This window comes from Sinohyriopsis cumingii, chromosome 12 (assembly GCF_028554795.1).
Source record: "Sinohyriopsis cumingii isolate HCF-2022 chromosome 12, ASM2855479v2, whole genome shotgun sequence".
NCBI lineage: Eukaryota > Metazoa > Mollusca > Bivalvia > Unionida > Unionidae > Sinohyriopsis > Sinohyriopsis cumingii.
The window spans coordinates 101,283,491-101,299,289 of record NC_142972.1 but is presented as its reverse complement, the minus strand read 5'-3'; the positions used below and the strand labels follow the sequence as shown (position 1 = coordinate 101,299,289).

General features: G+C 35.1%; 1 protein-coding gene and 1 long non-coding RNA gene across 2 annotated transcripts in view; both read right to left on the bottom strand.

Annotated features, from left to right (window-relative positions):
* The window catches only part of LOC149787107 (uncharacterized), a 458,590-nt gene that overhangs the window by 121,711 nt on the left and 321,080 nt on the right, over positions 1-15,799 (bottom strand). The window lies entirely within an intron of this gene.
* Positions 1-15,799, bottom strand: part of LOC149787114 (uncharacterized) — a 67,766-nt gene that overhangs the window by 51,048 nt on the left and 919 nt on the right. The window contains exons 2-4 of the mRNA XM_089978078.1: positions 11,373-11,639; positions 4,638-5,216; positions 438-544 (exon numbers count right to left, since the gene is read on the bottom strand). Coding sequence (XP_089834204.1) covers positions 438-544; positions 4,638-5,216; positions 11,373-11,639 — 953 coding nt within the window. The remainder of the gene's footprint in view (positions 1-437; positions 545-4,637; positions 5,217-11,372; positions 11,640-15,799) is intronic.

Sequence of the window (15,799 nt, the reverse complement as noted above, 5' to 3'; positions counted from 1 at the left end):
TCATTGGCTTACAATATTTGATCCAATGGATGCATCCAATGAAAAGTGCTGTTACATAATTAGGTATTCATCTATTCATGATTCATAACAAATGTGCATTGAATTCATTCAAAACTTATAAAACAATTGAGGGTGACTTTTGACCTCCCCTGACCAGTTTGTGGTTGGCTTGGGGGTGGGACTGAATTCTGAATATGCCCTACCTCAACAATATACTGTATGGCACATGTCCGCATAATGTAATTACTTTTAAGTTTGCACATAATTTGACACTGCCAATACTGCTGACATTAGTGCCCTGCACAAAAATGCAAGATAAAAATAGCCTGTCCTCTAATCATATAAGAATTTGCACTGTTAATAAGTTGTTTAATATACACTGGATTATTAAGCTCTGTGTCAAAGTCATTTATTATATATATATCATCTATACATACCTCTGGAATCTTGTCCACATGTGTTCCCACTAGAATCACAGGTGGGATATCAGAATGTGATGATGTTGCACAGGAATGAATGGAGTTCAGCCATATTTCAATCATCTCTGAAGACAGAACAGATAGCAACTTTACAAGTGTATGTGTACAATAATAATAATAATAATAATAATAATAATAATAAATACTGCATAAATTCCAGTCCAAATGAAAACTGAACACAACAATAATACAAATTGATTCTGCTATATCTTAAGAATAAATGAATACTTCCTCCATCAGCAAGACTATACAGTCCACACCCGACCCCATGTCTCAAACAACATTCCCCACCAGAAAAACAGCATCCAATGGAAAACAACCCTCTAGAAAGCTCCCAATAGCTAAAAAGAAATTGTCAGCACCAATCAGCAGTCTGTTACTAAAATTACTAAATAAAACCTGGACAATGTCAGGCACAGGAGGCAAATTGCAGGGGAATCCCAACAACACAGACCCAGACACAAACAAACACACCAAAATGATCCCAATAATAAACCCACACATAGAGATTACTCTAGCTATGTATTAATTAGAGAATCAAATTTTGAAAAAAGCAAAAACCAATATGATAATCTGAATGAGAATTTTTTCTTATCTTATAACTAAATTCTAAAATGGTAATTGTGGTTTAATAAATTATTATTTCATATATATATATATATATATATATATATATATATATATATATATATATATATATATATATATATATATATATATATATATATATGATGGACAGGAAATCTTGCTCCTAATTTGAAAAAAGTTTCCAATTAAGTTAATTAATCGTAAAGCTTTCAGTGTTAAAGCAGCGTGAGTGGTAGTACTAATAATGGTGCCTCTACATTGTAGATGGGGTTAGGACATCATAGCTAGGTGAGTGGGTGTTGCCCACAGGGGCTTGTATTATTGCTTACAATGTACCTGTCATACAGTTATTTTATAGTACATGTATGACAGGTACATTGTAAGCAATAATAAAAGCCCCTGTGGTGTTGTCAACATTGATGGTCAATATTAATTTATTCATTAATACATGCTGTTATTCAAAAGCAAATGATGATTGATTTGATTCCAGGGTATATTTCATATTATCACACAAACTGATCATAAACCATCGTCTACTCTTTAATTTCACGATGTTTTTATGCCTAGATATTAGCCTTGTTGCCAAATTTGGCACATTTGAAAACTTCCCCTGTCATCTTGCTTAAAGGTTAGTGGTCGCTTACGACATCACGCATTATAAAACTAAACATTCATCTGTATGATAAATTGTGACCATTCAGAAATAATTTGTCGTATGCACACTCATCTAATACATGTACTCTGCGTTATACAGGCTTTTAATTACAATTATTCATTTAGATGTAGTTTTGTTGCTATTGGTAGCAAAGTACGGTTGCCTCTACAAGTGCGAGCTCTAAGAAGTTTTCCTTGCGGCTCCTACCCAGCAAACGGCACAATTTTCCCTGCCAAGAGCAGAATTATAGAGAATTCTGCAGGAGTTTTAAAAGACTTGTTAACATCTCTGCTGGGACCTGTTCGGGTTTCCAAGGGTCGTGTTAAGAGCTCTGTATGTTTAGACAGAGCGTGGGAAAATCTTTACTACTTTTTACTACTAAGGCAGTTTGCAAAGAACAGATAACTCTTTTGTTTATTATTTTCCATGAATGAGCTTTCATAGTTATTTCACGATATCTACATAAATAAATGCTAAGAAAATAACGTTTTGGTATAGTAAATTTTGGACAAGTCTAAAACTATGTTTTAAACACTACATAGATTTATGAAAAATGTCCAGGATATGTAATCATTCATTTTCTATGTTTTAAATCAGCAACTTTAGCTAAATATTTGCATGATCAGTTTATTCATGATCCTGTGAAGTAAAATCAAGAGTTTCTTGCAGACCTTGTTCAAATAATAATGTTTATTACAATTCAATAAAAATAGGAAATTTAATAATAATAATACTAATCATCATAATCAGAATATTATTGATAATAATAAGTGTGGGCTTGAATATAGAACCAGTGAGTGTTTCTCGAGGATCTATTTCAAATTAACCTATATGACTTTAATGAAATGTTAGCTAATGTTTCGAAGTCTGTCACTAAGCAATACTTTGATATAACATCGTAACATTCAACTTTTTGGCATTTATAAATGATAATATCAGCTTCTATCATAACACCTGTTATCTGAATTACCTAGATTTGTCTAACTGAACACTACCACAGTAATATTAAATCAATGCATTATTACTTGGAAGTGTTGCACATGATATTTGTGTCTTGAAATTTTAATGATATACAAGTTTGTGACTGGTAATAAACCAGATGAAAATTAAATCTGAGTCTGCATTTCATCCCTATTCTTATTGTAAGGATTCCCACCCACCCACCCACTTCGTAGGCATATCACAGAGACCTCATGGAGTTAAGGTCTAAGTTTAACTAGGCCTTTACTCCAATGAGAGTTTATCAGCCACAGAGATCATAGTAAGTCATTGAATGGTCACCAAGTTAATAGCCAAAGCTACCCTGTAACTAAATACATGTATATATAAAAACAAAGTAGTGAATATACACTATTGGTTTTTAAAGTAACATAATTTTAACATCTTTAGTACTCATCATTATGGTATTTCATGCAAAAATGTTTGGCGTAGGGGACTTAAAAAAAAAAATGAGCTTCAGAAGTACCTGACAAAAAGAAAAAGTAAACTTTATATTGAAGCTGAATGTTAACCAAACATTTCTATTCATCCATCTGTAACAAGTATGCAAATTGCAGGATGAAATATGAGGTCAATATTCTGCAAGAAGGACTAAAGTTTAATATTGTTAATGGTGAACAGTGCATGTGTTTGCATGCTAACTTTAAATTTATTTGAAAATATATCATGATGATGAGTTCATTTTTGAACTCAGCACATTCTAATTAAGTATAAAACATTCATTTTTTAACAGTAAATTCCTGAATAAGATCACCTCCTGTTCCTGATATGTTAGACCAATTTTCAGTGATGTTTAACAAAATATCACGCACTGCTATTGTCAAGCTGAAAAAAAATGAATTAAGCAGTCCATTAGTGTGATTCAAGACTGGTGCAGTGACAGTAAAGACCATATTAAACTCAAAACTTTGCAATGTTTACTTGAACCTTCATTACCCCCACTACATTTCACAAACTGTATTTCATCTTTCCCGGCATGTGACATACTCCAATCAGTAAATGATATCAACTAAATGTAATTGTTGCCCTTCCAGACTTTTCCCTCAAGAATCTGAATATTCCTTTTAATTCTTCTGTACTACTGAAAAGCTTTAAATGCTTTACTGTCCCTTTCATCCTGACATGTCACTTGTTGAATGCTAATTAAAAACAAACAACAACTTGGTCATGCAGATGTTTAGCATCACAAAATACACGCAGTTTAAAGCATCTAAATTACTCAGGTAATGTTAGTTTGATTACCTGAATCTACTATAAAGCCTGGATCTGATACAAACAAGGTTAAGGCAGCATACAGATTTTACTGCAAACAACTGTATTTCCATAAGACTTACGGTAAAATCACAAGGGTTGGCACGTCTGCATACTTATCAATTTAAAAAAAATTTCATTAACAAGACAAGACAGTTCCATTTTTCTTCACATTGTGCATTTTGCCACCGCAAACAACTTCACCTGATCCCTCTCTCTGAATTTCGTAATAATTTTAGCACAGATCATATACTCTATTGATGCAAGTGGTCAACAGAAACAAAATTTGCTGTAATTTTTCACATGGATTCTATTATTTCTTTTAACACAATAAAGTATTAAATTTAAAGATTAATTTACTTGATATGCCAAAATATCCAAATCTTCAGATGGACTGGTTCTCATTTTCTACTGCAGTCTGCCAAGAAATTACCTAGTAGCAAATCAGTGGGCTGGTGGTAGTTTCACACACTGGCTGTAAAAATGCCTTTCTTTCAACTTATTCCAGTGTGTAATTTTTCATGTGGGCAGAATAGCACCTCATAGCTAACGGTTCTTTCTTTTCTACATATGAAACTTAAAATGTTCTGACTCTGACATTTTAGGTACATGGATCTTTGTCTGTCCCCTACAACCCCCATTTCAGCTAAATATGCTTTACTTACCATGAACTTTACATAGTTTTATCCCCTCCTTATCAAGGAAACACTCGTCATCTCTTATGAGGTCTGTTACTTGTTGACTGAGGTCTATAACCAAGAGATATATAGCACGACTGGTCAAGAATGTCTGGTGAGTAGTGTAGAATACATACTGCCCTGCAAAGTCCCACAATGCCAAGGCAGCATATTCCATCGAACTCTTCTCTAGTTTGCCTGAATATTCATTGACCAAGTGGAGGATTTCCATCACTGTATCCTTCTCATTTTCTCTGGGCTCTATGCTGCTGTTTGCTTCTGGGCCCACTCTTACAACAGGTGGTTCTTCTGGCTGGGAAGGTGCTGATTTGCCTTCTTGATTACTGTCTGGCTCTGCAGTGAAAGGTTGGTCATGTTGGGGATGTCCTTTATCATGTCCTTTATTGACGGGCTGATCATGTTGGGTATGTCCATCATCATGTTTTTCTCTGGTGACCTGGTCATCCAACATATTTTGTGTCTCTTGTTTACTTTTAGACTCCTGCTTCTGAGCACGCTCATTTAAAAGCTTTACAAGGCGCTGAAGTCTAGAGTATCGCTCAGCATCTGAAAGGAGGAAAATAAACTACATAAATCTGAGCACAGTCCCTTAATGGGGTGGATTGTACACAGACTAAAATGGATTTCCAGGAATCCAAGACAATCTTTTCTTTGCTCCCCTTATCATAGCCAAGATCTGAAACAATGTTGTTCTCAACCCCAACCCCCCATAAAAACAACATACTAAATTTGTTAAGAAAATTATTTTCATATTTATCTAAGTAAAAATCTGTGCAAAATCCTTAAAAGTCACTGGCCATACTCTAAAAATTTCCTTTTTTTTTATCAGAGTTGCATTACATGATTAAAAAATAGTTTTACTTGCAGAAAAAGAATAAAAAATTATCAAGTGTAAAGAAGAAATAATAATTTGTTTACTCGAAATAGAATTATACAATGCTGTTGTCGAAAAATAAAACACTATAAACTATGGCGAGGGAACATTTAGATGAAAGTATTGAAAGCTAATTTACTATTCAGCCTTATATTGATATGGGTATACAATGCACTAGATAGTGTCAAAACTGCTCCATTGTTTTCAATTATTTTCAAAATTTCCATTAATACAGGTAAAAACTAATCAACGCTAGCTTCCCTATGTCGGCCAACTTTGTGAAAAAAAGAAAAAGAAATCGGCACACTTAAAAGAATCCAAAACAAACTAAAGTCAGACGACTTTAAAAAAATCGGCACACTTTAAAGAATGCAAAGTCATTTTCCAGGGTTGGCTTGCTTTGTAATAAAATAATCTTCTTATTTGATATCTTGTTGGTAAGTTTAAGGAATGAGCTTATTGTTCACTGCCAGTTGTGTTTACTCATCACCCGGGCTTCTATTTATTTGCCTGATGTAATTGTAATTGATTTTTGTGGGGTAAATAGTATAGACAGCAATAACTTGCTTTAATAATACTTTTGTAAGTCATGCTAGCTATAAGATTGTCATTTGTACTCACAGTGAATGAATTTTCAAATGATGATTTTCATTTGCAAGATACCGATGTACATTTAACCTGGATACAATAAAATCTTAGTCATTTTGCACCTTATAACATATCATGTGTGAATGGCATCTCATTTTACGATTTTGTTCTTATGACATAAGCGATACACACATGACCTATGACAGTAAAATCAATATCAGAGTGCTGACTAACAAACAATTCCCTGACATGCAACTAAATATAAAGTCTGGTCATTATGTACATGTCACTACATTTATATATATATATATATATATATATATATATATATATATATATATATATATATATATATATATATATATATATGTATTTATAATTTTCATCAAAAAACAATTAAATAGGGCACATAGCGTTTTACTGACAACCCCATGTCAATGCCACCATCTATGCATAAGAAGTGGTAACAAAATATTTTAAATGGTCACCGGTGCCATGTTGGCAGCCAGATGTTCACCATTTTCGTTCTGAATCAGCCATGCATGAATGTGTACTACTATGACATGAATGCTAGCATGACCTAAATCAGCTATGCATGTACACTACTGTGACATGAATCAGTTATTCACGTGTAAACTGTGACCTGAGTCAGCGATAGGCATGTATACTATTATGACCTGAATCAGCTATGCATGTGTTCTACTATGACCTGAATCAGTTATGCATGTGTTCTACTATGACCTGAATCAGCTATGCATGTGTTCTACTATGACCTGAATCAGTTATGCATGTGTTCTACTATGACCTGAATCAGCTATGCATGTGTTCTACTATGACCTGAATCAGCTATGCATGTGTTCTACTATGACCTGAATCAGTTATGCATGTGTTCTACTATGACCTGAATCAGCTATGCATGTATACTATGATCTGAATCAGCTATGATGTATACTACTATGACCCGAGTCAGCTATGCATGTGTACTACTATGACCTGAATTAGCTATGCATCTACACTACTATGACCTGAATCAGTTATGCATGTGTTCTACTATGACCTGAATCAGCTATGCATGTACACTACTATGACCTGAATCAGCTATGCATGTATACTACTATGACCTGAATCAGTTATGCATGTGTTCTACTATGACCTGAATCAGCTATGCATGTACACTACTATGACCTGAATCAGCTATGCATGTGTACTAATATGACCTGAATCAGCTATGCATGTACACTACTATGACCTGAATCAGCTATGCATGTGTACTACTATGACCTGAATTAGCTATGCATCTACACTACTATGACCTGCATCAGCTATGCATGTCTTCTACTAGGACCTGAATCAGCTATGCATGTACGCTACCATGACCTGAATCAGCTATGCATGTACACTACTATGACCTGAATGAGCTATGCATGTATACTACTATGAACCGAATCAGCTATGCATGTGTACTACTATGACCTGAATCAGCTATGCATGTCTTCTACTACGACCTGAATCAGCTATGCATGTACGCTACTATGACCTGAATCAGCTATGCATGTACGTTACTGTCACCTGAATCACCTATGCATGTATTCTAATATGACCCGAATCAGCTATGCATGTGTAGTAATATTACCCGAATCAGCTATGCATGTATTCTACTATGACCCGAATCAGCTATGCATGTGTACTAATATGACCTGAATCAGCTATGCATGTATACTACTATAACCTGAATCAGCTATGCATATACACTACTATGACCTGAATCAGCTATGCATGTATACTATGATCTGAATCAGCTATGATGTATACTACTATGACCCGAGTCAGCTATGCATGTATACTACTTTGACCTGAATTAGCTATGCCTGCATACTGCTATGACCTGAATCAGCTATGCATGTGTACTACTATGACCTGAATCACCTATGCATGTATACTACTATGACCTGAATCAGCTATGCATGTATACTACGTTGACCTGAATCAGCTATGCATGTATACTAATATGACCTGAATCAGCTATGCATGTTTACTAATATTACCCGAATCAGCTATGCATGTGTACTACTATGACCTGAATCAGATATGCATGTATACTACGTTGACCTGAATCAGCTATGCATGTATACTAATATGACCTGAATCAGCTGTGCATGTTTACTAATATTACCCGAATCAGCTATGCATGTATACTACTATGACCTGAATCAGCTATGCAAGTATACTAATATGACCTGAATCAGCTATGCATGTATACTAATATGACCTGAATCAGCTATGCATGTGTACTACTATGACCTGAATCAGCTATGCATGTGTACTACTATGACCTGAATCAGCTATGCATGTGTACTACTATGACCTGAATCAGCTATGCATCGTACCATGACCTCAATCACTATGCATGTATACCACAATGACCAAAATCAGGTGTGCGTGTATGCTATGACCTAAATCAGCTATGAATATACACTACTGTGACCTAATTCAGCTATGCATGTACACTAATACGACCTGAATCAGCTATGTGTGTACACTACTATGACCTGAATCAGCTATGTATGGACACTACTATGGCTTGAATCAGCTCTGCATATACACTACTGTGACCTAAATCAGATATGAATGTACACTGCTGTGACCTAAATCAGATATGCATGTACACTACTATGACTTGAATCAGCTCTGCATGTACACTAATATGACCAGAATCAGCTATGCATGTATACTGATATAACCTAAATCAGCTATATGTACACTGCTGTAACCTAAATCAACTATAAAGCAAAACACACATGAGATACAGGCCACTCCGGTGGCCTAGTAGTTAGAGCATCCGCCTCGAATGCAGGAGGTCGTGGGTTCGAACCCCGGTCGGGTCATATCAAAGACTTACAAAAATGGTACTAACAGCTGCCTCGCTTGGCGCTCAGCATTAAGAGGTTAGTGTTAGGACTAGTCCGCCAGGTGTCATGAGAATGTGGCTGGGTAGGACATCATGCTACATATCTGCGGCATGATTTCCCAGTGCTAGACATCACTATAAACTGCCACACTGCAGACATCGTAGCGATATGACTGAATTTTTTTAAAAGCTATGTTAAAAATCCAAATCACACACACACACCTGAGATACAAATGAACATAAACACTACTGATCCACTGAGTAAGGACACTGATAGAGCAATTAGACAATATCTTGCCTCAAGACCTGGAGAGAAACATTGTCTTACGTGAAACTGCCTGAGATTTCATTAAGCATACACATCAAGTTTGATTTTGCTTTAATCTTTTCATATTTGAGTTACACTAATTGCAACGTTGTATGGCAAACAACAATAGAAACAAAACGAGGGAAATTTGGACATATGATACTGGAAATTTAAGCCAGGGCTTGTGATTGTTTTATAGTCACCAGAATTGGGCCTATATCCACAAGAAATATGTGAGCACTTGCCTTCCACTAACTTAGTTGACTAATACAAAGAATGGACACATTTAACCAACTAAATCAACATTAGTTTAAGCAAACTTTGTGCCTGGCATGGCCTTGGTTGACTAACTCCATATGTAATGTGGCCTTTGTGGAGTAAAATCAAGTTACTCCACAAGACATGTTCCACGCACATATTTAGCTGACTAACCTTGTGATGAAATGACCTTTGATAAGTAATCCCAATTTTAGTTGGCTAATTCACTGCCTGGAACTGCCCTTAGTAAACTAATCATTTGACCAGAATCGTCCATGTTGACAAATATAGTACATGTTGGCTAGCAATATCCAAGTTAAAAAGCATGTATGTATGTATGTATGTATGTATGTATATGATTTATGTATGGCAAGGCTTCGGTTGTGTTTGGTCTTTTATGGCAGAGCAACACAAGTAGGTTATTTAGTGCTGTGGCAATTGGAATAAAGTGCCTACCCAAGTACACACCACAGGAGTTGACCCAGGCTTGTCTGATAGTGTTCAAACATGCACTTTATTGGGCCATGAGTCTGGCATACTAACCACTGAACAATCATTTCTTCAAAGTGATGAAGAGTATGCACACATGTCTGTCTGCCTGTCTGTCTGTATGTATATATGTACGTACATGTGTGTGAAGCATTTTATGGCACTTTAGCACAATGGTGTATGGTGTAAAATAGAAGAAAAAAATTGAAAACTGTTAAACGGAATTGCAAATATTTAGGAAGATAAATTTCATCACATTAGCATAAATAAAGCATATACACAACCTCTCTGAGCCAAATATTTTAGACAAATACATTTGGGTAAACAAATATTGAGAGATAAAAACAAAAACATAAACATACACAACACACTGTCCAAGAAAAACACTTATTTCAGTATTGGAATTATGAGGCAATGAAACACGCATGATGGCACATGTAAACAACACAACATACATCGATAACAAAATTGGAAATTTAAAAGACATGAACAAAACAAACAAAAATTCACATTGCATATCTAATAAGAAGTATAGTTTCAATTTAATAAGCTATCTTTACAATATACTTGTTTCACCAGAATTTAGGATTATTTAATATAACAGTTCGCAAAGAAAATACTGGACTTAATTAAAACTGGTGATTGATAGTAAGTATTCCCCATACAATGAAATTAAGTTTGGATTTTGTCAACAAAAAGAAACTACTTGTATCTGCAATATTAGTAAAAATTTCAAATTAACAAATCTTATACTGACCACAATCTTTCTATTTATGTCACTAAAATTACTGGAAAATATATTTTTGTAAAAAAAGATTGAAAATACTAGACTCAAACACCATTAATTTACAAAAAAATGAAGGATAATATTTATTCGGTTTATATGCATGTCATTTGTTTATGCTGATGGTGGATCTGCATCATTGGAAAAATTTGAAAGGCCTTGACAACAGGAAAATATCTGACAAGTGTAGCAGAAATTAGTTGGAAGCTGTTTATAAATAAATAGAAAAATTTCAGTTGTACAAACAAGTGCAAGATTTTTTTGAAACTGTTTGGGGAATGAAAAATGATTTTTATTCAATAAACATCAGGGCTCACGCTCCTTCCACATTTAAATGGTTGATTCCTAAAAAATAAATTATGCACCTTTTCTGCCAATTGCCTAAAGAATCATAAAACTTCACACTGAGATTGAATAATTATATTTTGATGAATGGTGCTTAGAAACATGTGCCTGTATGAGAAAAATAACCATCAAACAAAAAAGTGACCTACTTTTTTCTTGTGTTGTCCACTCTCCAGCTGGCAAGGAAACTTTACAGCATTCTACATGAACATCTATCCCTTCTGTGCTATGTCTCTCAGATAACTTTACATCTTTTCCCAAAAGGCGCTGGGTCAATGTTGTTTTCCCCACCCCATACTGCCCCACCACCATCACCCTGATGTTGTAAACCTTTTCCTTTCCCTCATTAAGAGCCTCCTTGTACATCCGAAGGGATCTTGTATCCATTTTCAGGACCTCTGCAGGGATGACTGAATCTGAAATCGAATGATAATACAATTTTTAAAAATGACAAGGTATTAATTCATTCATACAAACAGGTCAAATCAGCAGATTTACAAATTATTTCAAAGCATTATTTTCATCTGGAAATTAGCAAAGGAGTGTAATTTTAGTTCCAGTCTGTTTAAAGCAGAATCACTATGTATTCATTTAAGATATATAATCTTATTACACTATGCTCAGAACACACACACACACACAGATATATATATATATATATATATATATATATATATATATATATATATATATATATATATATATATATATGGAGTGCAGAAATTGTTGTCAAAATCAAGTTGTCCACAGCCAATTAAAATGTTTACCTGTCTGTACAAAAGACCTATTTCTCCTTATTTTCGTAGTTGACAAGAATAGTGGAGGTCAGCACTGTTCAAATGTTTATTAAGCTTTTACCATTTAAATCTTGGTATATTACTGCTGAATGAGTACCAGCATCTGAAAGGGTTAACTATGGACTTAGCTCAGGAATTATTACTCCCAGTGGGAAGTCATTTATACTGTTGATGAAATAATGCATGCAGTTATGCTGATGCGATCAGTAAGATCAATTCCATTTTTGATTTGAACCTCACAAAGAAATTCATGTTCAGAAAAAAATTCTTTGCATTGCTTTGGCACATGCTGTGTTAAGCAGTTTCTTGTAATGCTCATTTTGACTCGCATTGTATTATATTGATTACTTTGTCTAAATCACCCACACCTTTGTCATCAGATATGTAAATTTCATCATTAAATTTTAACTGACATGTGCTTTGCAGTGTGTGTGTGTGTGTGTGTGTTAAGATTATGTCCTTCCTTGTGATAGCCTGCCCTGCAAACAATCCACTGGTTTTGTCTGATGTTGAGAGTGTCTTACTTATTGTATAGTTCGTTGTTGTTGTTGTTGTTATAGGGTTTAACGCCATTTTTCAGCACAAGATAGACTATACATGGTGGCCTGTATTAATGGTGGAGGAAGAATCCAGGAAATCCCCGGAAAAAACCACCAAACCACGAGAAGCTACTGGCTAGCTTTCTCACATATCATCATTGGCCGAGCCCGAGACTCGAACCCACGCAGACAGTGGTGAGATGGCAGTGATCCGTGACGGAGAGCGCTTTAGACCACTCGGCAACTCGGGGCCCCTTGTATAGTTCGTTCCACACAACATCGCAAAAATTTATCACAACTGTAATTCAGCTCGTCTTCAGGTCAGTGTCATTAAATATAGCTAAAAATACCTAATTCATTTAAAATGCTTTGCTTCATTTAAACTTTTTTGACCTACAAATTTACTGAGTTACAAACACTATTTGATAGTATTTGAAAGATGAAATTGGCGATGCTGTGTAGATTGTTCGATCTTCATTGGCCTCCAATCAAAGAATCTCTTGCATCGAAGAATCGGTAAACTCCCCTTTTCTTATTTTTTCGTATTTCCTGTCTTAGTCAAATTTAGTTTTAGCCCATTTTGTAGACTTTTCTTGCAACATTTTTAATTAATAATTTATTATTCTAAACATTCATCATTTTCTAAAATGTAGTCTTCTGCCATTTTCACCGTTACCTCTTCTTTCTGCCTTCTTCTTTTCCCTCTACTCTAATTCTGTCTCTTTCTCCGTCAAGTGTTCCTGTAGTTGTTGCTGTTGTTGTTGTTGATTTGGATGATTGTTTTTCTTGTACTTTCGTTTGCCTTGTTACTTCTCTGTTCTCTTTTGTCATTTGTTCTGCTGTTATTTTTGTTTTGTTTTCCCTTGGGTTGGTGTTGCCAATTTTTGTTGTATTTTTCTGTAATTCCTGTCGTTGTTGATGGTATCTGTATTTTCTGAGTCTGATTCATTTGATCTTGTTGAGTTATTTCTTTTGTTCGCTGTTGTATGGATTCTTTTGCTGCTGTTGTTCTTTTTGTTGTTGTTGGATTTGTTGTTGTTGTGGTTCAAACTTTTCTTTCCGTTGTTGGATATTTTGATGTGCTAGTTCTTGTTGATGATGGTTTCCTGCTTGAATATGGGTTTGTTGTTGTTGAGCGTTCTCCATCTGACTTGTTGATGTTGTGTCTCTTCCTCTTGGAATTGTTGTTGTTGTTATCTGGGTATTTGTTTTTGGGGAAATGCTTATGGTTACCACATAGATTTCTTTATTTTGTTCTTTGATTATCGTTTCTTGATTTCTCCGGTGTATTCGCTGTTGTTGTTGTCTTTGTTGTTTTACGTATGTTCTTGGATCTCCTGATTGTTCAGGCATTTATCTGGAGTGTGACCCGTTTTCTCACACCTATTGCATGTTCTGTGGTGGATATACCCTTTATACCAAGACTTAGTTAAAAATCCTGTGATGTAAAAGGATCTTTTCATCTCTCGCAATCTGCTTTTCTCGATTTCGAAAATTCTAGTCCCATTGTATATAGATGTTTGTGGGATGTTTGCTAGTCTTGATGATGTGACTTTTATCCCAAATTTATTTTCAAAACATTCCACTGTTGCCTCTAAGAGCATCTCCAAAGGTATATCCGACAGGTGGAGCTCACTTGTTTGCTTCTTTATTTTCTTTAGGATTGGTGATGCCATTTTTACTATAACTCTTTCCCCCATAATATTGATTTATCTGTTTGGTATTACTGGCGTCTTCCCTCTTGGGCATATAATATAGTCTCTGTATCCATTCATGTTTATTGAGTATATTTGATTTATACAATCTTGGTTTATCACTTTCAGTGCTATCATCACTGTGGATACGGAATGTATTTTTTTCCTTGGTGTTGCTGACATATCTAATTCCTGGGTATCTTCTCTGCATGAGCATTAAAGAAAAGATCCCTCTTCTGTCTCCACTCTCTTTATCTTAAAAAAATTCTCTAGCCTTCGTATTTCCTTGTTGGCTGCCGCCATGTTTTCTCGTTTTCTTTGTCTTTTTCCTTGTTGCTTGAATACAGTTCACTCTTATGTTTTCTATTTCCAAATTTTGTAAATTGTTATTAATGTTATGTTTCAATTATTATGATTATATTCCATTTCCAAGAAGTTACGAGCTGTCTGTAAGGTTTCTCACTTTCCAGCTGACTTTCTTGCTGTTTGCTTGGTTCGTGCCATTGCGGATGATCATTCAACGTTCCATCATTCGACCCAAGTGATATAAGAAAACAATCCAAACAGGTGCATTCCCGGAAAAATTCATCCAAATCGCTCATAGTGGTTTCAAGGAGTCCAGTCATTTGGTTCAAAACAACAGATTCCTCGGAGAAGCCCTATCCTCCAGGCACTGAAATTCGTTCTTATGTAATCATGAAAGCAATTGCTTAAACCAGTACTGTCGGCTTCCATTAGTTGTATCCATAAAAGCTACGTCTGGTTTAAGTCCCAATGTAGTCTGAGTTTCCTCTGACCCTTGCCACCCTTGCCACCCCATTTTTGATATTTGTACATTTATGTTGGGTGTAGCTGGGGTGGCAAGGGTCAGAGGAAACTCGGACTATACTCCCAATGCTATGATAATAAATGATTTGATAATAAATTTGGTACCGATGTCTAGCTGAAGTATATGGCTTTGTATGCCTATCCAAAGTTTGGCTTACTATCATTTATTTTGTTTTTTGTTCGATTACAATTTATTGTGTTTGCTCGTCGATAAATATCTCTTGTAATATCATTATTGAACCGCTCTATGAAATAATAAATAACGTGCACATTTGAAGATGGCGACAATCGACATGTGATCCATGACCCTCTACAAAATCAGTACTAAAAATTTCCTGACTGCTTTGGAAAGCTACGAATCAAGTGGTGTGATCTAGTGTAAACCGGATCGAGAAATGTTGTGTGCTATGACATCACTATGAAAACCCCGCCGACTGGAAAAGGTGTATTACCCGACACTCACCCAAGTTTTGTAACCAGCCGCCATTGTCGAAGTCCATAGCAAATGATGAATTTCGTGTCATAATTTTCTGATGACAAATGAAATGTAAATTACTTAACAATCAGTAATTAATATACTTGGCAAAAACTACATTAGTGTGAAATTTTAAAATATATCAGTATTAAATCTTAAAATAACAAATACTATTTAAAATCAATACACGACGACGATGAAATGAAAATTTAAATCTTTCTTCCACTTTGAATTATGCATTTT